The 27,919-nt window shown below is 43.2% G+C and overlaps 2 protein-coding genes across 2 annotated transcripts; one reads left to right on the forward strand and one right to left on the reverse strand.

Annotated features, from left to right (window-relative positions):
• The first annotated feature begins 496 nt into the window (after positions 1 to 496).
• Positions 497 to 9,970, forward strand: mrpl47 (mitochondrial ribosomal protein L47). The gene is made up of 7 exons (XM_055646241.1): positions 497 to 522; positions 4,973 to 5,130; positions 6,180 to 6,240; positions 6,421 to 6,517; positions 7,812 to 7,942; positions 8,217 to 8,312; positions 9,770 to 9,970. The coding sequence occupies exons 1-7, from the start codon at positions 512 to 514 to the stop codon at positions 9,861 to 9,863; spliced, it is 648 nt and encodes a 215-aa protein (XP_055502216.1). The 5' UTR covers positions 497 to 511; the 3' UTR covers positions 9,864 to 9,970.
• On the reverse strand, positions 9,744 to 27,046 carry actl6a (actin-like 6A). The gene is made up of 14 exons (XM_055646240.1): positions 26,869 to 27,046; positions 23,262 to 23,338; positions 21,955 to 22,129; positions 19,382 to 19,482; positions 18,675 to 18,772; positions 17,406 to 17,500; positions 16,803 to 16,909; positions 16,561 to 16,650; positions 15,597 to 15,658; positions 15,365 to 15,479; positions 14,566 to 14,646; positions 13,685 to 13,780; positions 11,797 to 11,883; positions 9,744 to 10,477 (listed from the first exon to the last, which is right to left on the reverse strand). Exons 1-14 carry the CDS (start codon positions 26,891 to 26,893, stop codon positions 10,397 to 10,399), a joined length of 1,290 nt encoding a protein of 429 aa, XP_055502215.1. The 5' UTR covers positions 26,894 to 27,046; the 3' UTR covers positions 9,744 to 10,396.
• Positions 27,047 to 27,919: the final 873 nt, after the last annotated feature.

Raw genomic sequence — 27,919 nt, forward strand, 5'->3', positions numbered from 1 at the left:
GACACACACACACAGACAGCGCTGCAGTGACCCAGCCGGCCGGGCAACGTCTGTGGAGGGGGGTGGACGGATACAGTGTGGAAACAGGCCCTTCGGCCCAACTTGTCCACACTGGCCAACATGCCCCAGCTACACTAGTCTCACCTGCCAGCATTTGGTTCATACAGAGTGATGCTCCACCTGGAACATTTCAGCGTACTACATCCAGATCCCTCCAAACCTGTCCTATCCATGTACCTGTCTAACTGTTTCTTAAACGTTGGGATAGTCCCAGCCCCAACTACATCCTCTGGCAGCTTGTTCCATACACCCACCACCCTTTGTGTGTAAAATGTTACCCCTCAAATTCCTATTAAATCTTCTCCCCTTCACCTTGAACCTATGTCCTACTCTGGGCATCTTCCCGATCTATTCTTCTCATTTATACACCTCTATAGGGAGGTTTCACAGCAGTCGGGTCACGACCCATGACCCGTACTGTTGCTATGCTACGCCAAGTGGAGTACACGCGATGAACTGCAGGTAGGCACTTACCATTGTTTCCAGCGTAGCGGGTCCGTTAAAACCCGCTGAAATTATCATTTTTTGCATTGTAAATAATTATGGAAATCGGGATAAGCGTGTGAGACATTTAGCCTACTTCAGAATTCCAAAAGTGAGGAGAAATGACGGTAGATAGAAACAAGAGCTGAAGGGACAACAACAGCCAGAGTGCTTGGCGAACATTGACCGTTTGCTCACTGCGTTTCATCAAGTAAGGCATTATTTGTGTTTTTCTTGATTCCTTTGGCATCTAAAAAGTTTCAGAAGTGATAAATCTGGCTGTAATTTTTTTTAAATCGCCAATGGTTCTCGTGGGTTTTTACATACAAAATGAAAACGCATCTGAAGAAAATTTTACAGCCAGATTTATCACTTCTGAGAATTTTTAGATGCCAAAGGAATCAAGAAAAAACACAAATAATGCCTTACTTGATGAAATGCAGTGAGCAAACGCGATAATTCCCAATAATTTCAATGTATACCAAGCACTTTAGCTGCTGTAGTCCCTTCAGTTCTCGCTTCTCTATACCTTAATTTCGCTTCACGTTTGGAATTCTAAAGTTGGGTACATGTCTCTCACACTTACCCCGACTCCCACAATTTTTTTCAGCGCAAAAATTCAACATTTTGGCGGTTTTTAACTTAGGAAAGTACGCGTTTCTAGCATTAATAACATATACCGGAAGTGACGGATGTCTTCCAGTTGGATTTAGCGGCTCCGTGCGTTGGGCCCTATGACCCAGTGACCTTTCGTGCAACCACCCTATAAGATCACCCCTCAATTGTTCATCCCAGTTTGGCAAAAGAATAAATCAGGGAAGGTAGTGCATCCGTGGATAACAAGGGAAATCAGGGATAGTATGAAAGCAAAGGATGATGCGTACAAACTAGCCAGAAAAAGCAGCATACCGGAGGACTGGGAGAAATTCAGAGACCAGCAGAGGAGGACGAAGGGATTAATTAGGAAAGGAAAAATGGATTATGAAAGAAAACTGGCAGGGAACGTAAAAACTGACTGCAAAAGTTTTTATAGATATGTGAAAAGAAAGAGATTAGTTAAAACAAATGTAGGTCCCTTGCAGTCAGAAACAGGTTAGTTGATCATGGGGAACCAGGATATGGCGGACCAATTGAATAACTACTTTGGTTCCGTCTTCACTAAGGAAGACATAAATAATCTGCTGGAAATAGCAGGGGCCCGCGGGTCAAAGGAGTTGGAGGAATTGAGTGAAATCCAGGTTAGTCGGGAAGTGGTGTTGGGTAAATTGAATGGATTAAAGGCCGATAGGCTGCATCCCAGAGTACTTAAGGAAGTAGCTCCAGAAATAGTGGATGCATTAGTAATAATCTTTCAAAACTCTTTAGATTCTGGAATAGTTCCAGAGGATTGGCGGGTAGCAAACGTAACCCCACTTTTTAAGAAGGGAGGGAGAGAGAAAACGGGGAATTACAGACCAGTTAGTCTAACATCGGTAGTGGGGAAACTGCTAGAATCAGTTATTAAAGATGGGATAGCAGCACATTTGGAAAGTGGTGAAATCATTGGATAAAGTCAGCATGGATTTACGAAAGGTAAATCATGTCTGACGAATCTTATAGAATTCTTCGAGGATGTAACTAGTAGCGTGGATAGGGGAGAACCAGTGGATGTGGTGTATCTGGACTTCCAGAAGGCTTTCGACAAGGTCCCACATAAGAGATTAGTATACAAACTTAAAGCACCCGGCATTGGGGGTTCAGTATTGATGTGGATAGAGAACTGGCTGGCAAACAGGAAGCAAAGAGTAGGAGTAAACGGGTCCTTTTCACAATGGCAGGCAGTGACTAGTGGGGTACCGCAAGGCTCAGTACTGGGACCCCAGCTATTTACAATATATATTAATGATCTGGATGAGGGAATTGAAGGCAATATCTCCAAGTTTGCGGATGACACTAAGCTGGGGGGCAGTGTTAGGTGTGAGGAGGATGCTAGGAGACTGCAAGGTGACTTGGATAGGCTGGGTGAGTGGGCAAATGTTTGGCAGATGCAGTATAATGTGGATAAATGTGAGGTTATCCATTTTGGTGGCAAAAACGGGAAAGCAGACTATTATCTAAATGGTGGCCGATTGGGAAAGGGGGAGATGCAGCGAGACCTGGGTGTCATGGTACACCAGTCATTGAAGGTAGGCATGCAGGTGCAGCAGGCAGTAAAGAAAGTGAATGGTATGTTGGCTTTCATAGCAAGAGGATTTGAGTATAGGAGCAGGGAGGTTCTACTGCAGTTGTACAGGGTCTTGGTGAGACCACACCTGGAGTATTGCGTGCAGTTTTGGTCTCCAAATCTGAGGAAGGACATTATTGCCATAGAGGGAGTGCAGAGAAGGTCCCCCCACCAGCCTTCACACCAGACTGATTCCTGGGATGTCAGGACTGTCTTATGAAGAAAGACTGGATAGACTTGGTTTATACTCTCTAGAATTTAGGAGATTGAGAGGGGATCTTATAGAAACTTACAAAATTCTTAAGGGGTTGGACAGGCTAGATGCAGGAAGATTGTTCCCGATGTTGGGGAAGTCCAGGACAAGGGGTCACAGCTTAAGGATAAGGGGGAAATCCTTTAAAACCGAGATGAGGAGAACTTTTTTCACACAGAGAGTGGTGAATCTCTGGAACTCTCTGCCACAGAGGGTAGTTGAGGCCAGTTCATTGGCTATATTTAAGAGGGAGTTAGATGTGGCCCTTGTGGCTAAGGGGATCAGGGGGTATGGAGAGAAGGCAGGTACGGGATACTGAGTTGGATGATCAGCCATGATCATATTGAGTGGCGGTGCAGGCTCGAAGGGCCGAATGGCCTACTCCTGCACCTAATTTCTATGTTTCTATCCTCCTGCGCTCCAAGGAATGGACACCCAGCATTCACAACCCATGGGCCTGCATTCCCCCTATTCACAGAAACATAGAAAATAGATGCAGAAAGAGGCCATTTGGCCCCTCGAGCCAGCACCGTCATTCATTGTGATCATGGCTGAACATCCACAATCAGTAACCCGTGCCTGCCTTCTCCCCATACTCCTTGATTCCACTAGCCCCAAGAGCTCTGTCTAACTCTCCAGTGAATTGGCCTCCACTGCCTTCTGTAGCAGAGAATTCCACAAATTCACAACTCTCTGGGAGAAAACGTTTTTTTCTCATCTCAGTTTTAAGTGGCATACCCTTTATTCTTTGACTATGGCCCCTGGTTCTGGACTTCCCCAACATTGGGAATATTTTTCCTGCATCTAGCCTGTCCAGTCCTTTTACAATTTTATACGTTTCTATAAGATTCTCCCTCATCCTTCTAAATTCCAGTGAATGCAAGCCCAGTCTTTCCAATCTTTCCTCACATGTCAGTCCTGCCATCCTGGGAATTAACCTGGTGAACCTAAGCTGCACTCCTTCAAACGAAAGCTATGTCCTTCCTCAAATTAGGAGACCGAAACTGCACACAATACTCCAGATGTGGTCTCACCAGGGCCCTGTACACTGCAGTAGGACCTATACACAAATCCTTCTCTATCTATCTATTCCTTCTCTCCAGAGATGTGACCTCACCCACTGAGAGTCTGAGGCAGGACAAAGCTTGGGGAGTGATGGGTGGATACAATGAGAGGGGAGGGGGAATAGACACACAGTGACTTTAGAGATACAGCATGGAAACAGATCCTTCGGCCCACTGAGTCCATGCCAACCAACGATCGCCGCACGCTAACACTATCCTACACACACTAGGGACAATTCACAATTTTACCGAAGCCAATGAACTTATAAACCTGTATGTCTGTACCTGAAGCAACGACCAAGAAAGCTCACCAATGCCTCTACTTATTTAGAAGGTTTAGGAAGTTCAGCATGTCCCTACAACTCTCACCAACTTCTACAGATGCACCATAGAAAGCATTTTATCAGGATGCATCACAGCTTGGTTTGGGAACAGCTCCATCCAAGACCGCAAATTGCGGACACAGTGCAGACCATCACGCAAAGCAACCTCCCTTTCATTGACTCCATCTACACTTCATGCTGCCTCGTCAAGATATCCTTCATGTGACTTCATATTTCTTGCCTCTGCACTTATTGTCTTTACATCCCTGGCCTTTGTCCATTTTGCCAATCAAACCCTTCCTCACTTGTATCCACCTATCACTTGCCACGATTTGTCCCGCCTCCACTTCTCTGCCAGCTTTCTGCCCACCTCATCCTCCACCACAATTAGTCTGAAGAAGGGTCCCGACCTGAACCACGTCGCCTGTCCACGTTCTCCAGAGATGGCGGCTAACTGCTGAGATACTCCAGCAGTTTGTGTCTCTGATTTGTCAACCAGCATCTGCAGTTCACTGTGTCTTACATCCTTTGAGCATTGTTGCAAACTGAAAGTTATTTCTTTAACTTGTTTAAATGTTTATTAAAGGGCCATCGCAACACAGCTTCAGAAAACTGGGCTGGGCACAGATAATTGGACTGGGTTGTGGCAACAATGTCGAACATTGCACACTACTCGTTCCTGTAGAGGACTGGAAGATTTCTTTGACGATCCAAACAACTGGGGAGAACCGACTGTAAAATCTGGTGAGTATCTCGTCAAATCCCAAAGTCATGCATTTGAACACAGCGACATGATAAATATTTTAATGACATTTAAATGGAGAATGGAGCGGCTGGGCTTGTATACTCTGGAATTTAGAAGGATGAGAGGAAATCGTACTGAAACATATAAGATTATTAAGGGTTTGGACACACTAGAGGCAGGAAACGTGTTCCCCGATGTTGGGTGACTCCAGAACCAGGGGCCACAGTTTAAGAATAAGGGGTAAGCCATTTAGAACGGAGACGAGGAAACACTTTTTCACACAAAGAGTTGTGAGTCTGTGGAATTCTCTGCCTTGGAGGGCGGTGGAGGCGGGTTCTCTGGATACTTTCAAGAGAGAGCTAGATAGGGCTCTTAAAGATAGGGCTTTAAGTGAGGGATATGGGGAGAAGGCAGGAACGAGGTACTGATTGTGGATGATCAGCCATGATCACATTAATGGCGGTGCTGGCTTGATATATATTCATATATGAAACCGTTTTCAGTCACTTACCTCGACGGAGACGTGATCTTTCTCCGTGTCATGTCTCCGTCCCCTCCCCGTGGCCTAACAACTGGATTGGTGCAGCTTTTCCTGGAGACTTACCATCGCAGAGAGGGCGATCCTTTGCCGAGGATCGCTGTGGAAGTGCTCCGATCACGGGGCTTGTGGACTTTAACACCGTGAAGCCGTGGTCTCCAGTAAGAAGAGGCCGACTCAGGAGCTCCACGCCCCGAAGTGTTTCCGTTCCATCCCAACGCTGGAGTGTCCATTATCCCGATGAGAGGGCTTTAACATCGGGCTGTCGGCAGAGGTAGTGCTGAGGGTTCAAGGCCCCAACCAAAGCAGGAAGATTGACTGAATTTTATTGCCTTCCATCACAGTGAGGAATGTGGACTCCATTGTGGTGGATGTTTATGTTAAAATTATTGTGTATTGCATTCTATTTTTTACTTGTATGGCCGTATGATGACTCGAATATCACTGTACCTTAATTGGTGCATGTGACAATAAATGTGAACTTGAACTTCTTTTGAATTTGCTTTTTAGGTGCACCCTGGACAGCGAAACAGCTAAGAATAAAGAGCAATGAGGATTTACATAAACTCTGGTATACATTTGTGGTACTTAAGTCGCTTGCTGTAATTTCTGATGCAGTCATTTCCCTTTGTGGAAAAAGCTCATGCATTGTGTGATGATCATTATAATGTTACAGCGCATCGTGTTAGAGTACATTTCCGTTTTCACTTCTTTAATTCGTTGGTCTTCTTTAACTACTTTCTTGGTCCAGGTACGTCCTTGTCAAAGAAAATAACATGCTTTTGACAATAGAACAAGAAGCAAAGCGACAACGATTGCAAATGCCGAGTCCAGAGCGCTTAAAGAAAGTAAGCAGTAAATTCTGAGGCTCTTTTGGTGTGTTTTTATTTAAGGTGTGATGGAGAGAGTTTACTTATCATCCTCTTCAGTGATTTTTTTTTACAACAAAAAAGGAATGAGTTTCAGGTTTCTTTGGCTGTGTTTCTTTTTTAAAAGAGGTGTGATGTTCACTATAGTTGCTGAGCTTTTTATTTCCACACATAAAAGATGCCAGTCGGGACAATTAGTAATCATATGTATCACAAGGCCTGGAAACAGAAGAATGGAGTTTAACTTTTTACACATAATCTCCAATTTCTGGACAGCTGAACCCTTTTTCCAAAGTAAAACGTTAAGTAGAAACAACCGGCAATTTCTAATTAATAGACAATAGGTGCAGGAGTAGGCCATTCGGCCCTTCGAGCCAGCACCACCACCATTCAATGTGATCATGGCTGATCATCCCCAATCAGTACCCCGTTCCTGCCTTCCCCCGCATATCCCCTGACACCGCTATCTTTAAGAGCCCTATCTAGCTCTCTCTTGAAAACATCCAGAGAATCGGCCTCCACCGCCCTCTGAGGCAGAGAATTCCACAGACTCGCAACTCTCTGTGTGAAAAAGTGTTTCCTTGTCTTTGTTCTAAATGGCTTATCCCTTATTCTTCAACTGTGGCCCCTGGTTCTGGACTCCCGCAACATCAGGAACATGTTTCCTGCCTCCAGCGTGTCCAAACCCTTAATCTGGACTAACCTGGATTGTTTTCTCTGGAGCATCAGAGGCTGAGGGGAGACCTGACAGAAAAGTATAACATTGTGAGTTATAGACAAGGTAGACAGTCAGAACCTTTATCCCAGAGTGAAAATGTCAAAGACTAAAGGGCATAATTTAAGGTGAGAAGGGCAAAGTTTAGAAGAGATATGCAAGGTTGTTTTTTTTACACAGAGGGTGGCAAGTGTCTGGAACTCGCTGCCAGGATGGTGGTCGAGGCAGATACAATGACATTTCAGCTTTTAGATGGGTTCATTGGTATCTCTTAGGATGAGCAACTACAATGATCAATATTTCCCTTTAGTTTATTGTCAAGTGTACTGATGCAGTGAAAAGCCTTTGTTGCGTGCTAACCAGTCAGCGGAAAGACAATGCATTACAATTAAGCCGTCCCCAATGTACAGATACATGATAAAGGGAATAACTTGAATAACGTTTAGTGCAAGATACAATCCAGTAAAGTCCGATCAAAGATAGCACTTAACTACATATTTTGTATTGGACAATGTCCATGCCAAGATGTCTGGTCAGCTCAGTTTATTAATATTGTAGGTGGAACGGTCAATGGCTAGAGTTGACTCAGTTCTTCAAGAACGTGAAGATGCACTGAGGCTGCTGCAGACCGGGCAGGAGAAGGGCCGGCCTGGTGCTTGGAGAAGAAACCTCTTTGGACAGACCTATTGGTTAGAACTTTTTTTTTAACTGTTCTAAAACTTTTGTTGCATATGCTACCCTTTCCCTTCCCAATTCTAATCATGGGGTTTTGACCTGAAACTGTTCCCCTTTCTATTGCAAGTTTCCTGCATTGTTCTGGTATACGGTATTGATTTAAGTTTATTTAGGGAGATTGGAGTTTGATTCCAATGAATACTGCCTGCCGTTCTATCGTAATGTTAAGCTTTCTGATTCACAGCAGTGAGTTTTCTTCTCACTACTAACTTTGTATTTTTTATCTAGGTATAAATTTAAGGAATGGCCTATTCCTTGGCACCTAAACAAAGTATACCGAAAGAAGCGATTCTACACCCCTCCATTTGTGGACATTTTTGTGAGGTAAATTGATCTGCTTATTATTTAGCATTTTTAAGACGTTTTGGTATTATCAATTCTGCACGTCATATTCTTATGTAATATCATTGTTCCCACTTGAGCAGTTTTTTGTGCATTCCATTTTGTAACTAAAGATTTGAAATGTTGGGTTATTGTCATGGATAAAAGGCCTGCAATACCAATACTTGATGACTGATCACACCTCCTTGGCCTGGGCAGTAAAGTGTTGCCATGTTGACATTCAGCGCTAGAGTTGCTGCCTTACTGCACCAGTGACCCGGGTTATATCGTGTCTACGGGTGCTGTCTGTATCGAGTTTGTATATTCTCCCGTGAGTTTCTCGGAGAACTTCAGTTTCCTCCTGACGTACAGGTTTTTTGGTTAATTGGCTTGGTATAAATGCAAAAAGTGTCCCTGTATAGTGTTAATATACAGGGGTCGGTGCCGCCTCGATGGGCCTGTTTCCACGCTGTATCTCTAAACTAAAAGGAAACATCCTGTTGCTAAAGTGTGGAAATAAAATACAAGCCCACCACTAATTTTTCCAGCAACCGGCAGTCCGGCACCTTTAATCCAGACAAAGATAAAATCTTTGAAATCTCCTCCCCCTCCCCGAAAATGTGGTGCCCAGCCCTGGTGTGGCGGCCGATTGGCAAGTCAAGTTTGCCCTCTAGAGCCGGAGCTCTGGAACTCCAGCTGGCAAATTTGTTCCTAAAGCCGACCTCCACGGCCAACTTTACGGCAGTTCCAGTACTGTTGCACTGCTCTCTGACGCCGTTACTTCTGTTAGTCTGGCAGAACTGATAAGCAACTGGAAGCCTCTGGAACCAAGGGTGCTGGAAAATTTGTGGTGGAACTGCATTGCAAAATATTTATTTAAACATAAAAGCAAATTTGGCTGTGGATGTGCAGCTAAATTATTTCTAAAGTTGGTTAAAAAGTAGCACTAAGTTAAATAGTGGGAGCAGGGGAGTCTGGTGTTATGGGGAGAAGGCAGGAGAATGGGATTAAGAGGGAAAGATAGACCAGCCATGATTGAATGGCTAGTAGACTTGATGGGCCAAATGGCCCACTTCTGTTTCTATCACTTATGAACCTATGAAACAGAGCTACGCTTTCAAGCTTTGATTTAGCAAAAATTCAAGTGAAAAGTTAAGGACTTAGGATAAACCTGAAAAGCTCATTGCAAAAATAAAATTGGTTGGTATCTGCAGCTAAAATTCCAATCAGTCTTGTACTCTGACTGAATTTGGGGGTGGGGTGAATTTTACTAAGCCTAATTGTTGTCTGCTTCCAAACTAGGACATGGCACTGCCAGGATAGTTGCTTCTCTCCGGCAAAACCCTCTGGCCAGGAGACAATGGATCTTGCCCATGGTTCATTAACGTTTGTGACTAGTAATTCGATACACAATGCTCACGCAGAAATACCACAAACTGACCACATTTTATTTCTATTAGGCGTCGTATTGAGAATTACCTTCGCATAAAGAACCGTGCAAAGAAGAAAGAATCGGCGCAAAAGAAGAAAATCTCTCAAGCTTCCGCCTCATAGAATTAAGTTTACAGCATGTAAATATGAAAATAAGCGGGGCACAGACAGTTTATTGCTGGTTTTAAAACTGCATTGTAAATTATACATTAAATTTTGTTCAGAAAACATACAGTTGCAATGAGATTTACAGATAATTAAGGATTATTGTTCAATTAATTCCACTTTTCTTTCTGGTTTAACCTTCAGGTAAACAATAGTAGATTCAATAAAAAGGCACAAGATCTAACCGGGTTACAAAAATAGTGAAATATTTGGTGCTACTCGAACAAAGCATGATTTGTATCAAAAACAGTATAAGTTGAAACAGTTTAAAATTCAGCATCTTTGTTTCTGGGGACCTGGTTGGTCTATAAATTGAACGGTTTAAAAAAAAACAAAAACAAAAAAACCTTAAAATATACATTAATATCTAGCCACTTTACAAAGGCTGAAAAAATTTGTACAGAAGGTTTAAACGCTGTGTTCCTGAGAATCCTACTTGGGAGAACAAAATCAGGCAAAGGTAATGTCTGCACACCTAATTGCGTTAAGTTTTAAGGACACTTCCGTTCAACACATTGCTTCCCTCCTTCTTCATATTCTTGTTTAGAGATCCACATCTGCTGGAAAGTACCCTTTAAAAATAAAAATCAGAACTAAGCACCGTTAAATGGAAATAACACTGTTGCATTTAAACCCATTAATTACTTTGCACAGTGCAGTAACTAAATAAATACCCAGATTGATGGAAAGACAAGTAGTGAGCATAAGCTCAATGTAAACCAAATAGAGGAAGGTGGTAGAAGTCTATTCAATGCAGGATGTTGATGTCGTCACGCTGGAAATGGTGTACAGAAGATTTACGAGGATTTTGCCAGGGTCCGAGCCAGAGGTTGAGTAGACTGGGACTCTATTCCTTAGAGTACAGGAGGATGGAGGTTTCCAAAATATTTTACATGCAGCTTTTGGCCAAAAGGCAAACAATTCTAGTTCATACAAATAACTTGCCCACAGAAAATACACCAGAATTAAATTTAAGCCACAAGGAGACAAGTGTTTACAAGGATAATTTATAGAATTTAATGAATGATTAATGATAATCATTAATTATCCCGTACAATATTAGTGTTTACAAGTGGATAATTTACTAGTTACAGAGATATGAATTAATGAGCGCAGAAGGAGGGGGACCTGATAGAGGTCTTTAAAATGATAATCATTAAGCTTTTCCCGTACAATAGGGAATATTAGATCTTCGAGACATGACTCAGATTGACAAAGTTTAGGGGTAATATGAGGGGGAACTTCCCTAATTGGTTATGAGCTTCCACAATGGAGGCTGAGTAACCATAAATTGGATAGGCATTTCAGAAGGGAATGAGTTTGGTATGGACTAAGGGGAAAAGTTACAACCATGTAGAGTACTTTGGCTGTAATCGTTATATGGTTGCATGTTATATGGTTCATTGGTTATTGAAACAATAATCAGGACATTTCACCAGTGCTTTCGGTGGAAAGTTACAACCATGTAAGTACTTTGGAAATCGGTAAATGCAAGAGTTCATTTATGCAAAATCAGGACATACAACCAATCAGCAGATATAAATAAAGACTGCCATGCGATCATTACATATGAACTGGCTCACAGTTCAATTTCAAATAACAAATCTTGAATTAACTATTAATTCAGACACTTCTGCCCAAATGGTGAGAGAATCCTGTCTGCATGGACATGCAACACTTGTAACTATGAAGGCATATGAAATATTTCCAGCAAAAAATTTAGACGCCACTCAGCTCAAAGGGATTCTACTTTACAAACACCTGTGAAATAGCAAATACCAAGATGAAAGAGAATGTTTAATAAGGTGATTGCATAAATAATAAATAAGCTCAGGTGTTTAAATTATGGTAATGACAGATGCAATGTTTGAAACAACCGAAAAAAACTCACCAAGGAGGCTAGAATGGAGCCGCCAATCCACGAGCTAAACCTGCGTTCCACTGTGGTGTTGTTTGCCATTAACTTCAAACGCATACTCTGAAAATATCAATCAGCTCAGGTGTTAAAGGAAGGTTAAATCATGAAAAATCATAAATATTTTTAGAAATATTTTATAATTATCAAAGAGGTAAATAACAGCGCATGAAGTAGGAAAACTTAATATCTCCAGCGTCATCTTGGTGAGAGCCACACCCAAAAATTATGCCCTCATTTTACACAAAACAAAACAGGCAGTAGATGAACCATTTGAGGGGGGGGGGGGGGGGGGGGGGGGGGGGAGGAGAGAATGGTATTGGACAATGCAAATTAATAATTAACCCTTTTCATAATTTGGCACGGCAAATGAAAAAAGGCAAACAAGGAACAGCAGATGCCCCTTTACTAAAAACAGACAGTGCTGGTGTACAACTGTGTTTTTTACTTATTATTCCCATATTGAAAGGATGCATACCATTCTCATAACATCTCCAGAGAGTGAGGCGGCATCTATGGAGCAAAGGAATAGGTGACGTTTCGGGTCTCGACCCAAAACGTCACCTATTCCTTCGCTCCATAGATGCTGCCTCACCCGCTGAGTTTCTCCAGCATTTTTGTCTAGCTTCAATTTTTCCATCATCTACAGTTCCTTCTTAAACATCTCCAGAGATGCTGCCTGTCCCACTGAGTTACTCCAGCTTTGTGTGTCTATCTTCTCATCACAGTTTGGTTGAGTACACAGCTCGAGGTTTCTCAGTGACGAGGAAAAGGCCAGACTAGGTTAAAATGACTTTCAATCTTTTCATTTTCTTGGTCATAAATGTCATTATTTGTGATTCATAAAATCTTTAATGATCAATCAGTCATCACCTTATGCTTTAGTGTGTAGTTAAATATCACAATTTTAATCTTGAAGTCATTGCAAAATCTAGCAAAGATGATGTTTTCTCCAAAACTAAAGCACCATTAACTAATTCCCAGATTAGTGCAAACTGACCCCAAGTCCTGAGATTAGTAGCTCTTTAATGTGCCGGAACTTGAGAAAATGTGAACTTGGAATTGATGTTTTTAAACAATCCTTGATAGACTATAATGTCTCAGTAGGATTGATCTGAGATGGGTTTCAGAAGCATTTATACATCCAGGTCGCAGAGATTCTTCAGAGTATGCTGCGGCAAAATACACACCAAATTCTGCTGCAAAAGACCATAGTAAAGGGCCTGTCCCACTTGGACGACCTAATCCACGAGTTTAGAAGACCCTAGACGAGTTGAAAAAAAGTCACGGTCGTGTTGACTCGCCAAAGTAAAAGACCTCCTACGACTATGTCTACGACTTCCTACGACCTCCTACGACCCCCCTCGACCTCAGTCTTCCACACCTAAGACCAACTACGACTAGCTAAGAGTGGAAAATGATCACATGATAAAATGTCATGTTTGCATTTTGTTTCTCGGGCCAGTTACCGACCTACGACTACCATCACGACCTTTTTTTATCAGGCTGGAAAAAACGCTGAGGCCACGAGTACGCGGAGACCACTCACGAGCATTAGGAAGAGTTACGAAGACCTCCTACGACCTCGTGGCGACCATGCTGCAAGTACGAGTCAAGGGCAAACTCGGCAGAGGCGCCAATTAGGTTGTGAAAGTGGGACGGGGCTTAAACCTGCAGTCCGGCACATTTGTTTAGCATGGACTGCAAAATCCAGGCCATGGTATACAAAATGAAATATTGCTACTTTTTACACTACGTTTAGAATGTCTGTGTAGGAATTCCTTCAAAATCTCATGGACCCAAGAAAAAGTAACAGCTAAAGAAAAAAATTACTTCATAGAAATTATGCACAGCTGGTACTCACAGGTGGCGTCTTCTGGGAGAGCTCTCTATTCAAGCGGTCGGTAAAACTCTGTATTAACGTATTTCCACCTGCCGCAATCACACTGCCGTATAATCCCTTAAAAATCGCCAAAACACCACCTTTGTTAAGAATTTACTATAGCCATATTCCACTAAAAATACATGTTCTCCATTAATGAATAAGTTTAAGTTTAATGAATACGTTTATTGGCCAGGTATTCACGGACACGGAATTTGCCATGGTACTCCGCCCGCAAGTGACAACATGACAGCGAGTTAGGAATAAAACATTAAACATTAATAACATAAAAATAATATCTTAACATACATATAATAACATACAATGTAAATCAATTAATTCCACATGCAATGGCAAAATCCGAATGAATAAATGACTATCATTTACCAGCCTGTTTTTTGATATTATCCATATGCCTATCTAAAAGTTTCTTAAATGCCACTGTATTTGTCCCCACCTTCCCACACTACAGGAAGATACTGCTCTTGGCCCTCATCTTAACTATGAAATATTTATCTATTTATCCACTTACATTGCAGTTCTTAGCGAATATAACATTATTAGAAAAGTTGTTTTTGGTCAAGGAACTTTTGACATGATTACTCAAAAGAATATCTAAATTGGTCCAGAATAATTAGTATACTCTAAAAATCACCACCAATGTTAAGCTCATCAAAGGCGAAAATGGTTTGGTGAAAATAAGAAAATATTTGAGAATCTTAAAGAGTAATTTTTACTTTTCCGTTTTGAATGAACTGTGGGATCGTTTCCAGTCAACAGTTTATTCGTCCCGTTTACAACGTTCACATTTCATTAATGGTTTATAACAAAAGCTTGTGTAAATGCTGTTGTAAAGCACTCACCGGTCTAATATCGATGTCACACATTCCAACACTCGTGGTCACCACATGGCTGACACCCAGCATGGTGTTACCAGATAAACCCTGAAATCACACAAATTAATGTTGAAATGTAGAAAACAGCTCCTCATAATGCACAGAGACACAAGGAACTACAGGAGATCTTGAACAAAAACACAGTGCTGGAGTAACTCTGCAGGTCAGGCAGCATATGTGGAGGAAAATGGACAGGATATTTCAGGTCGGGACCCATCTTCAGACTGCCTGTAATCAAACCTGCTTCTGCATCCAACTATCACCTGCCAGGCTTTGTACTGTCCCGTCTGTTTCCCCCCCACCCCCCACCCCCTGTTTTCATCTCTCCAACCTCTATCAGTCTGAAGAATGGTCCTGACCCAAAACACCACTTATCCATTCTCCCCACAGATGCTGCCTGACCCGCTGAGTTCCTTTAGCACCTTAGTGTGTTCCTCATAATTTATTCCTGCTTGCAAACATTGTGGAATTTGTTATGATCCTAAAATCTCTTTGCAACGCCAAACATTTGGGAGTTGCGGAGAGGTAAAGGCGTTGTTGTTTGCCCCAAGTGAAGGGACTGCTGAATGCAGAGGTTGAACAAGAGGAATAAAACAAAAGAAAACATGCACAATAAAATTGGCAACACAAAAGCAGATGAGATTTTTGCAAATCCATATAATTTGGAAGAAATTTACCCATTGATGGTACGGGTAAAATTATTAAATTCACTTGAAACACTTGACAAAGACAGTTTCTTCCTCGTTCCTTCTCATTGACCATGTACCTTGACATTGGATGGATCAAACAAGCCTTCTGGAATTCTCAGTCTCTCTGCTCCATAATCACAGTTGTAGCCATTGGGAAATTCATAATGAACACTGGGCATCTGTGCAGCTACTCTGTGGAGATGACGGGGAAGAGTTCAAGTTTTAAAATGCAGCCACAACGAGAGAAAATAAATCTTACGGAATAACTGTGAAGTTAGTAGAAAATGAGCATAAATATTGAGTACTCACTGCTCATCATATGATGAATCAGACACCTGTAGCACTGAAGCTTGGAAATCCTGAATCACTTCCTGCAAATTAATAACACCAGTTATGCAACTCATTTACAAAACATAACACTTCTTTATCACTCATTACCAGCATTAAAGGATTACAGTGGATGTGGGGAGGATATTTCCACAAGGAGAGCCTTTCATGGGTGTTAGAGAAAAGTATCTGCAGAGATGCTGCTGGATCCGCTGAGTTACTCCAGCTTTTAGTATCTTTGGTTTAAACCAGCATCTACAGTTCCTTGTGTAAGAAATAACTACAGATGCCGGTTTAAATCAAAGGTAGACACAAAAAGCTGGAGTAACTCAGCAGGTGAGGCAGTATCTGGAGAGAAGGAATGGACGGTGTTTCGGGTCGAGCACCCTGCACAAAAGCTACAGCTTTAGCTTTCACACCCATAAAACACAAGGTCAGTGCTAAGTTAAACTAATCTCCTCTGCCAGTACTTGATCCCTCCCTACATAACAACTCATGGTTAATGCAAAACAAAAAATAATCAGTAAACCAATAATGCAGGTTTTTAATTAGGAACTGTAGATGCTGGAACAATCGAAGGTAGACAAAAATGCTGAAGAAACTCAGCGGGTGAGGCAGCATCTATGGAACGAAGGAATAGGCGACGTTTCGGGTCGAGACCCTTCTTCAGACTGATGCAGGTGTAGTCATTACAAATTTATTTTATTTTATTATTGTCACGTGTACCGAGATCATAATAATTATACTTTATTATCCAAGTATGTTTTGCAACATACGAGGAATTTAATTTGCCAAGTCAGTCATACAAATAAAAAGGCAGGCACGGGGTACTGATTGTGGATGATCAGCCATGATCACAATGAATGGCGGTGCAGGCTCGAAGGGCCAAATGGCCTCCTCCTGCACCTATTTTCTATGTTTCTACATATCCCATTGTTGGACTTACATTACACATGTAGTTGTGCCAGGAGCGTGTAACCTGAGGCAGCTTCTCTTTCTTCTTCCAATTGGGCGCAGATCCTTCACGCACTGACTCCTACGAGAACAGCAATGGGAATAAACTGGTACTCAAATTTATTTCTTTGCACTTCTTTATCTCTAGACATATTCAAAAATAAAACTCAAGTCGCGTCACTGCAAGAAGTTTTTACACACACACGCGCATGCACACACACGTTTCCCCCTCACCTTTGCAGCTATCATGTATGGTGGGATTATTTCCACATTCAGTTCCTGAAACAGTTCTCTGCACTGCATGGAAATGAAGTCTCCTGCGAGTGGTGACTTAACAATGCCTAAAATATTGAGAAAGAAAACATTACCAGCAGACACACGGAAATCAGCACTGTAGCGATGACATTTAGAGCTTACCAGAGATCTATATACACACACACACAATTATTTCAAGTTTATTTAAAGAATTGCTGAAATGATACAACTGTGAGGAGTGAGAAATCATGTGACATGGGGGGGGGGGGGGGGGGTGGGTGAAGAATGGGAGTGCGAGTAGAAAGTGGCAAGAGAAAGGAAAATAGGGCAAGAGAGGGGGAGAAGTAGAGCGAGAGAGAGAGAGAGAAGCACGCATGTAATAGAGAGCAACACAAGATGAGTATACAGGCTCAGAACAGAGACACGATAGACCAGTGATGACTGGACAGGAATGTTGCCAGAAAGGATCACATTTTTTAATAATCTATCATCAATAACTGCCAGCCCTCGAAAGATTTCTTAAAAGGATTACCAACGATTGAACCAACATATTTCAGCTGAAAGACTTGCAGCTATGCTTACTTTGCTGAAGAACATATCCATCATGTACCGGAATAGCTGTGGTATGCGTGGCTCCACTATCTAAAACTAAGCCTGTAGAACGGCCATTTGCAAATCTAATTCAGTGAGTAAAGGAAAATAAAGACAAACATGAAACTGAATTACAAAGTGAAGCCATTACAAAATTTCAGACAGCATTTATTTCGTTATCTGTCCTATGTTTCCATAAGAGTCCAAATCTTGCATTCTGACTGTCAGAGCATCTGACAGCATGATCATGAACTCAATTAATACTTGGGCATTTGAAATTTGTGCCTTTAAAAAAATGTCCATCTCTACTTCCTCTGAATCTGTAGTGTTCGTTTTTAATTTTAGCCACACAGCATGGGAATAAGCCCTTCGTCCCACTGGGTCCTCGCTGACCATCGATCATCCTGTACACTAGTTCCGTTATCCCACTTTCACATCCTACACCCTTGATGCCATTTAATGAAGTCAATTAACATAAAAAGCTGCACGTATTTGGGATGTGGGAGGATGCAGGATTTTTTATATTTTTATGCCAGTTATTAACAACCTGCATTTAGTTAGAGTTGTTTTCCTACCAGGTGGGAATAAGGAACTTGATTAACATTTTTTTTCCTGATTAACATTGTACTTCCTGCGGTAGCTGAGGAAGCACAATCTGCCACAGGCAATGATGGTTCAATTCTATACGGCCATCGTAGAGTCGGTCCTCACCTTCTCCCTTATTAGCTCAGCCACCAAGCACGACATCCGGAGGCTGCAGCGAATCGTCCAATCAGATGAGAAGGTTATTGGCTGCAACCTTCCCCCCATTGACGAACTGTACACTGCAAGGGCCAGGAAGCGAGCGGGTAAGATCATCTCTGACCCCTCTCACCCTGGCCACAAACTCTTTGAATCACTTCCCTCTGGAAGGCGACTCGGGACTGTCAAAGCCGCCACAGCCAGCCATAAACACAGCTTTTTTCCCCACGAGTAGTTGCTCTACTCAATAACCAAAAATCTGTAGCCTCCTTTTGCTCTGGTATTTAATTTAATTCACATGTTTAATCAATAATGTTTTATTATTAATGTTTAATGTTTTATGTGTCATTCCTAACTGTCACTGTATGTCATGTTGTCACTTGTGGACGGAGCACCAAGGCAAATTCCTTGTATGTCAATACTTGGCCAATAAACTTATTATTCATTCATTCATTCATTCGTTTTTATGCCAGTTTCAGTACTGCGGTCATAAATGAAAAACGGTTCCATGAAGGATACGCTGTGAGGGCAGCTGTCTTACACAGGAAAAACGCTGGGATGTTATAATGTTCAAACATCAGTTCAGTGAGTCGCTCTCTCTTTGCCCGCGTATTCCACTATGAAAAATATTACACAATTAGTCAAAATAAACACAAGGACATTCATGCACAAAGAGTAACAGCAATTTAATAAAACGGAAGATTATAAAACAACATTTAAAAGACATTTGGACAGGTGCATGGATAGGGAAGTTTTAGAGGGATTTGGGCCAAACACAGGCGGGGGGGCGGGGGGGGGGACTGGTGTAGATGGGGCTTCTTGGACAGCATGGGTAAGTTGGGCCGAAGGGTTTGTTTCCATGTGGTATGACAATTACTCCATGACTATTTATCAAAATTATGTTATGATTAAAATCATGAAGTCATTTCTATAATGAAAGCAATGAACATTAACATAGGAAACTGGGTGCATAATTTTAATTGGTCTGTTGAAAACGTTTGGCACCAAGGAACTGGTGACTTGAGTTCTCAATGTCTCCCCTCATTTACCCCCGAATCACACTGGAAATATTACATGGAACAAATTGACATGGAACAAATTGAACAAATATCACATTGCCTTAAAACTGATATTTTTATCCGGTAACTTTTATTTTCTGTTCCGACTGTTCTATCTTATGCTTGGATACGAAACAAAAATCCAATATTGGAAATCGAGTTACTTACTGGTGCCTCGGACATCAAAACAGGATGGAGGCCAGCTTCAGATTTAATGTGATTCTTATATGTGTGGTCCAGAATGGCCTGAAAACTATCCCAGTCTTCAACTGCAAATAAAAAGCACAAGATTCACAACCTTTAAATCAGGAGAATTTTAATTGAAATACTCCTATAATTCATTTTAACTCAAAACAAAACATTTGGAAAGAGGCATATAGTTATTATATGACAATCGATTTTAGGCATTTGAATATCTTTATGGATTAAGTGCTATATTTACAACGCCACAAAAAAAATAATAATTTGAAGCTGGGCAAAAATGCTGGAAAATCTCTGCGGGTGAGGCAGCATCTATGGAGCGAAGGAAATAGGCAACGTTTCAGGCCGAAACGTTGCCTATTTCCTTCGCTCCATAGATGCTGCCCCACCCGCTGAGTTTCTCCAGCATTATTTTTTCTACCTTCGATTTTCCAGCATCTGCAATTCCTTCTTAAACAAGAGGAAGTTGGTCTTTGTTTACCACAATCTCTGATGCATGTTACTGTGCAAAGATATTTCTATCTAAAATAGATATAAAGTGCTGGAGTAACTCAGTGGGTCAGGCAGCACCTCTGGAGAGCATGGATATGGACGTTTCGGATCAAGACCATTCTTTAGTCTGAAGAAGGGTCTCCAACTGAAACGTCACCCATTCCTTCAGTCCAGAGATACTGCCTGTCCCACTGAGTTACTCCAACATTTTGTGTCTATCTGCGGCGTAAACCTGGATCTGCAGTTACTTCCTCAACATTAACTTGTGCATTTTGTCTCAAACATTCGCCTTTGCAGGATGAACCAAGTGATAGACAATAGACGCAGGAGTAGGCCATTCGGCCCTTCAAGCCAGCACCGCCATTCAATGTGATCATGGCTGATCATCCACAATCAGTACACCGTTCCTGCCTTCTCCCCATATCCCCTGACACTGCAATCCTTAAGAGGCCTACTCTCTCTTGAAAGTATCCAGAGAACCGGCCTCCACCGACATCTGAGGCAGAGAATTCCACACTCACAACTCTGTGTGAAAAGGTGTTTCCTCACATCCGTTCTAAAACTGTAGCACCTGGTTCTGGATTTTCCCCAACATCGGGAACATGTTTCCTGCCTCCAAACCTTTAATAATCTTATATGTTTCAATAAGATTCCCTCTCATCCTTCTAAATTCCAGAGTATACAAGCCCAGCCGCTCCATTCCCTCAGCATATGACAGTCCCGCCATCCTGGATATAAGAATATCCTACCTCAAACAGGGAGACCAAAATTGCACACAATACTCCACGTGTGGTCTCACTAGGGCCCTGTACAACTGCAGAAGGACCTCTTTGCTCCTATACTCAACTCCTCTTCTTAAGGCCAACATGTCATTCGCTTTCTTCATTGCCTGCTGTACCTGCATGCTTACTTTCATTGACTGATGTACAAGGACCCCCAGATCCTTATACTAATATTACATAATCCCTTCATCTAAATCATTAATATATATTTTAAATAGCTGCGGTTCCAACACCGAGCCTTGTGATACCCCACTAGTCACTGCCTGCCATTCTGAAAGGGACCCGTTAATCCCTACTCTTCGTTTCCTGTATGCCAACCAATTTTCTATCCATGTCAGCACTCTACCCCCAATACCATGTGCCCTAATTCGGCCCACTAATCTCCTATGTGGGACCTTATCGAATGCTTTCTGAAAGTCCAGGTACACTACATCCACTGGCTCTCCCTTATCCATTTTCCTAGTTACATCCTAAAAAAATTCCAAAAGATTAGTCAAACATGATTTCCCCTTCGTAAATCCATGCTGATTCGGACCCATCCTGTTACTGCTATTCAAATGTGCCGGTATTTCATCTTTTACGATTGACCCCAGCATCTTCCCTGTTGATATTATAAAATTGGCTGGCTACTTCAAGGGTACGAGACCTCCATGAGTACGAGCAAGACGGTTTCCAGCACAATCCATGACCACTATGCCAATATTAGGAGGGAAATAAATTTCAAAATAAATGTACAAAAAGGGAATGAAGCATATTTGGTATTCTTGACGTTAACTCTGACTAAACGCAAACACCTAACATTCACCCGAACAAAGCTTGCATCAAAGGTCAAAACACAACGCGCTCGGCAAACTAAAGGGCTCCTCGCGGGAAGGAACATGTTGCAATCCCTCCAACGATACCATCACATTTTTGTCTTTTCATCTCTGGTGTTTGTTGAACCATCTACCAATCAAACCCCCCCACCTGTATCCACCTGTCATTTTAGTTCAATGTGTAACAGCCACACCCGTCCTAAGTCTTCTAAGGAAGTAGAGGCATTGGTTTTCTTTTTTAGCCGTTGCTTCAATGTCACTTGTCCAGCCTCTACCAAACATGCTTCGCATGTGTTCAAGCACTCACTAAGACTTGCAAGAGTAGTGCACTTTGGAGAGAGTTCAAGAGGAAACTAAGGGCATGTGAAACATATCTACAAAGAGGTCTTCAAGATGGAAGAGGAGAAAAGAACTAAGGAATTATAAAATATTTTTTAAATTGATGACTTACTCATTCCATTTTTCAAAGGGGAGATGACTTCCATGTTTTCTCTGGGAACCCGCAGGGAGTTTGTGTCAATAAAGTACGTGGTGCCGCTCGGCTTTCCCTTGTCCCCTTCAATTTCCATCGGAGCGCTCCCATCATCCCGCTCCAGCACCATTCCAATAGCCGTTGGAAAGTCTGCCTTTAAAAGAACAGTCAGCTCGCAATATATTCCCCACGGTAAAATACTCAATGATTTATTTCTCATCATATAAAAAAGCACGATATTCAAACGTAGTTTGAAATATACAATAATTCATAAATACGATAAAGCATTTTTTCAATGATCGACTCAAAGTGCTCTAGGAACTCAATGGGTCAGGCAGCATGGGGGGGGGGGGGGGTGAAGAGGTGAAATGGACAGATGTTTTGGGTCAGGACCCTTCTTCAAATCTACCAATCAGTCCCCTGTCCATTCAGTCCACAGATGCTGCCTGACCAGCTGAGTTACTCCAACACTGTGTTTTGCTCAAGGTCAAGTGTTTAATTGTCATCAGCGCCAAAAAACAGAACAAAATTCTTACTTGAAAGCACACAACAGACCTGTAAAAACAGTACTTGTATAACATAATAAATAACAAAAAAATCAATACATTGAAGACACCAATATTATTGCAACAAGCCAAAGTCCCCAAGAACTACTACGACAATTGGCAGTTCATTGTTTAATTATGTTCAAAACCCTGGGCCTGTCTGATGCAAACAGAGAAAATGAGTGGACATGAAAAATATGTAGATGCTGGTTTACAAAAAAACAGAGGAAGTGCTGGAGTAACGCAGTGGATCAGGCAGCATATCTGGAGAACGTGCGTAGATGACGTTTCTGGTCGGGGTACTCTCCAGGCTTAAACAATTAATAATATAAATAAATGCTATACATTATTAGATCAATAATCATATACAATTATATAATAGATTAAACTTATAAAAAATAAAATGATAATAATAAAACAAATAATTAAGAGAAAATGAGTGAGCTGGAAGTTCTGGGTTTTAAATATTGAATCCAGAGGGTGCAATGTGCCCAGCACAAGAGCAGGTGCTGCTCCTCAAGCTTACACTGGGCCTCCCTCTAACAGGGCAAGACGCCACAGAGAGTTAGACCAGAGTGCATGTTAGTTGGAGAATTACAGAAGCTGGCAACACGAGCTGTGGATCACTCTTGTGGACTGGGTGCAGGCATTGCACAATACAAGAAATCATGCCAGCTGTGCTTGACCCCATGGAATCTCAAACGTTCACGTGGAGGTGAGAAAAAGATGAGTAAAACGTACCTTTGGACAATCTTCCCCGGCATAGCCAGCTCGAACAGTGTATGATCCAATGTCAAACACAAGAGCGCCAACCTCATCTGCAAAATAAATTACAGTGGCACATTAGCCAGACCTCCTAGAAGTCTCTAAATCTAACAGTACTGAAAGATGTATTGTGAAGATACCCATGTTTGAAGTAAAATCCTAATACTTGTTAAAATACATTTAAATTAAGGCGTCAGGGGTTATGGGGAGAAGGTAGGAGAATGGGGTTGAAAGGGAGAGATAGATCAGCCATGATTGAATGGCAGAGTAGATTTGGTGGACCGAATGGCCTAATTCTGCTCCCAGAACTAATGAACATAAATTGTACACAAATCACAAAAGACAAATGAGATGCAATGCATCCTTTTACATTCATCGGACCAATTTATTAGAAAGATGATGATTCATTGACTTTAAAAAATACTGTTGAGATGCCACCAGAAACGTTGCGACTCCTGTGTTCTGACAGTGTAATCTACTGCTCATGCACTCTTGGACCTGGGTCCATGTAACAATAAATTGAATTGCTGTAACATGCCAAATGTTGGTGCTACACAAAAAAAAGCAAAACTTCAAAGCTGTGCAGTTCTTTAACTGAATCACGAATGAGGGTAAGACCCAGCACCATAAAGCTGGGGCAGGGATAGAATAAGTAAGAAGACACAAAGAGCTGGAGTAGTTCAGCAGGTCAAGTAGCATTTCTGGAGAACATGGATAGGTGAATTTTCAGATCATTACCGTTCCTCTGAAAAAGTAAACCCAACCCACACATTAACTCACGCAAAATGACAGAAGAGATTGAGCGAAGATAGACATAAAGTGCTGGAGTAACTCAGCAGGTCAGGCAGTATCTCCAGAGAAAAGGAACAGGTGGCATTTCAGGTCAAGACAACTTCTTCGGACTGAGAAAGGACCAAACTCAAAACGTCACCTATCCATTTTCTCCACAGATGCTGCCTGACCCGCTGAGTTACACCAGCACTCTGTGAAACGTCACCTATCCATGTTCTCCACAGATGCTGCCTGACCCGCTGAGTTACTCCATCACTACCCTTTGTAGAATGATGTGACTGAATAGTAAATAAAAGCTGCTGTCCTGTAACATTGCAAAACAACACAGCAAACAAGCTTTTAAATCATCAAACAACCTTTACCTAAGCTGCTCTTCAACAGGGCTTGTTTCCACACTGCATCTCCAAACTAACCTGAACAAATTAACTGTGCTTTATAACGATACTAGACGCAGACATCTCCTGATCAACTAAATAATATGTACAATATCACGATTCTAAACAATTGCAAAATTCCCGATGTCTCACATGCTGACAAAAGCAGCATGTGAGGCTGGGAAAGCTCATCGCGAACCCGCAGACTCTCAGCATAGGAGCAAAGCAAAGCTTTGTACTCTACCCTCTCCACACCAACGACTGCACCTCCACAGACTCTTCTGTCAAGCTTCTCAAGTTTGCGGACAACACAACCGTGATTGGACTCCGTCCCTTTCCACCCGAACCACCCCCTCTCTGGGCACATTCCCTTGCAACCGCAAGAAATGCTACACTTGTCGCTTTACCTCCTCCCTTCAAGGACCCAAGCAGTCTTTCCAGGTGCTGCAGAGGTTCACCTGCACCTCCTCCAACCGCATCTATTGCATCCACTGCTCTAGATGTCAGCTGTTCTACATCAGTGAGACCAAGCGTCGGCTTGGCTATCGCTTCGCCCAACACCTCTGCTCGGTTCGCAATAACCAACCTGATCTCCTGGTGGCTCAGCACTTCAACTCCCCCTCCCATTCCGAATCCGACCTTTCTGTCCTGGGCCTCCTCCACGGCCAGAGTGAGAACCACCGAAATATTGGAGGAGCCGAAGTATTGGAGGAGCAGCTCCACAGTCAAAAAGGCCCAACAGAGGATGTACTTCCTGCGGCAGCTGAGGAAACACAATCTGCCACAGGCAATGATGGTCCAATTGTACACGGCCATCGTAGAGTCTGTCCTCAACTTCTCCATCATGATCTGGTTTGGCTCAGCCATCAAGCACAACATCCGGAGGCTGCAGCGAATATCATTCGATCAGCTGAGAAGGTTATTGGCTGCAACCTTCCCCCAATTGGCAAACTGTACACTGCAAGGGCCAGGAAGCGAGCGGGTAAGATCATCTCGGACCCCTCTCGCCCTGGCCACAAATTCTTTGAATCACTTCTCTCTGGAAGACGACTCCGGACTGTCAAAGCCGCAACAGCCAGACATAAAAACAGCTTTTTGTCCACGAGCAGCTCTACTCAATAACCAAAGGTCTGTAGCCTCCTTTTGCTCTGGAATTTTATTTCATTCACGTGTTTAAACCATAATGTTTTATTCTGAATGTTTTATGTTTTTATTCTTAATTGTTTACTGTATGTCATGTTGTTACTTGCGAGCGGAGCACCAAGGCAAATTCCTTGTATGTGTACATACTTGGCCAATAAACTTATTCATTCAGTCTTCTGCTTCTCAGTACAGCTGAGAATAAACCAGTGACTATGTGGCGGCCTCATACTGCGCTGAGGCCAGACATAAGGTCATAAGTGATAGGAGCAGAATTAGGCCATTCAGCCCATCGTCATTCAATCATGGCTGATCTCTCTCCCTCCTAGCCCCATTTTCCTGCCTTCTCCCCATAACCTCTGATACCTGTACTAAACACGAATCTATCTATCTCTGCCCTAAAAATACCCACTGATTTGGCCTCCACTGCCTTCTGTGGCAAATAATTTCAAACCATTAACAACCCTCTGACTAAAGAGATTCTTCCTCATCTCCATCCCAAAGGTACGTCCTTTACTTCCTTCAGCGCCTCTACTTCCTGAGAAGATTATGGAGTCGGTATGTCAAGGAGGACTCTCTCAAACTTCTACAGGTGCAGAGTAGAGAGCATGCTGACCAGTTGCATCGTGGCTTGGTACGGCAACCTGAGCGTCCAGGAGCAGAAAAGGCTGCAAATAGTTGTGAACACTGCCCAGTCCATCATCGGCTCTGACCTCCCCACCATCGAAGGGATCTATCGCAGTCGCTGCCTCAAAAAGGCAGCCAACATCATCAAGGACCCACACCATCCTGGCCACACACTCATCTCTCCACTGCCATCAGGTAGAAGGTACAGGAGCCTGAAATCTGGTATATCCAGGTTCAGGAACAGCTTCTTCCCCACAGCCAACAGACTATTAAACTCGCCATCAAACAGACTCTGAACTATTGCACTTTATCTCTTTATTTACGTGTATATATATGGTCTATGCTATATAGTCGCACTGAACAGTTCTGTATTTATTTATGCCTACAATATACTGTTGTGCTGAAGCAAAGCAAGAATTTCATTGTCCTACCTGGGACACATGACAGTAAACTCTCTTGACTTGATTTGACTAATTATGAGGCTGTGACCCCTGGTCCTAGCCTCTCCCACTAGTGGGAGTAGCTCCTCCAGCCGGGCCCAGGCTGCTTATCCTATCTCCCGGCTCCGGCCTACACCCGGCGGGCCGGTTGCCTCAGGCACAGGGCCGGGCCTACCGAGGCCTACACACATCCCCGGCCGGTGCCCTCACCTCCACCGTACACGCCGCCGCTCATCGCCGCTGCTGCTGGTGCTGCCGCTCCCCCACCTCAGCCGAAGCGCCACCGCCGGCCAACCCGCTCTCGCCAACAAAGACCAGTGAATGAATGGGCGGCGACGAGCCACTCACAGGCTCCGACTGGCAATGGCCGCAAATCCCGCCCATCCACTCGCACCTCCTGAATGACGGCTCCGTCCTCCAATGGCAGCCACGCCCGCCCGCACGGCCCGCCCACCCAGCGGCTGAATGACAGCTACATCCTCCAATGGCGACGGCGCACTCCCGCTCGCACCTCCCGCCCACCGCTGACGTCTCTCCAACCAACACGCCCACCGCGGCCGGTGGAAGGAGAGCAGCCAGAGCCAATCGGAGGAGGGCCCGATGCCTGAATGGCAGCACTTTCATCCAATAAGAACGCCCAACCGCCCCGTACGGCCCGCCTAACGTGGGCGTCACCGTTCGAAGCCGCACCCACCAACACACCAGCCAATCAGACGCTGTCCGCTTCCAGATTGACGGATCCCGACCCAACAGCAAGAGCGCCCGCCCCTCGCAGCCCCGCCCACCTCTCCACTGACGTAGCCCCTCTAATGACGTCACCACTATAATGACGTCACCCATCCACTGACGTCACCCTCTCCACTGACATCACCCCTAACCCAAGTCTTCCCTCATTGACGTCACCCCTAACCTGAGCCCCCTCCAGCGGACAAACCTCTCCCGCCAACCACCACCGCTGGAGAAGCAGCTCCTCCACCTGTATCGCAGTGTCTCTACCCAATAGATTCCGCGCCTGTCACCATAGCCCGCCATCAGAGAAACATAGAAAAATAGGTGCAGGAGTAGGCCATTCACCCCTTCGACCCAGCACCGCCATTCAATATGACCTTTCCAGAATCAGTACCCCGTTCCTGCTTTTCCCCCCCATATCCCTTGATTCCGTTCGCCGTAAGAGCGAAATCTAACTCTCTTTTGGAAACATCCAGTGAATTGGCCTCCACTGTCTTCTGTGGCAGAGAATTCCACAGATTCACAACTCTCA

The sequence above is a fragment of the Leucoraja erinacea genome, chromosome 14, assembly GCF_028641065.1.
Source record: "Leucoraja erinacea ecotype New England chromosome 14, Leri_hhj_1, whole genome shotgun sequence".
Classification (NCBI taxonomy): domain Eukaryota; kingdom Metazoa; phylum Chordata; class Chondrichthyes; order Rajiformes; family Rajidae; genus Leucoraja; species Leucoraja erinaceus.

Bases quoted from the DNA above. Each gene is read 5' to 3' on its own strand.
- mrpl47 (XM_055646241.1), top strand. The intron at 5,131-6,179 runs GTGAGTATCTCG...TTTGCTTTTTAG, and splicing joins AGAACCGACTGTAAAATCTG to GTGCACCCTGGACAGCGAAA. The intron at 7,943-8,216 runs GTTAGAACTTTT...TTTTTTATCTAG, and splicing joins CTCTTTGGACAGACCTATTG to GTATAAATTTAAGGAATGGC.
- actl6a (XM_055646240.1), bottom strand. From the start codon at position 26,893: ATGAGCGGCGGCGTGTACGGTGGAG. The intron at 17,501-18,674 runs GTATCCTTCATG...TCACTGAATTAG, and splicing joins AAGACAGCTGCCCTCACAGC to ATTTGCAAATGGCCGTTCTA. The intron at 15,480-15,596 runs GTGAGTACTCAA...TCATCTCCACAG, and splicing joins GATTCATCATATGATGAGCA to AGTAGCTGCACAGATGCCCA.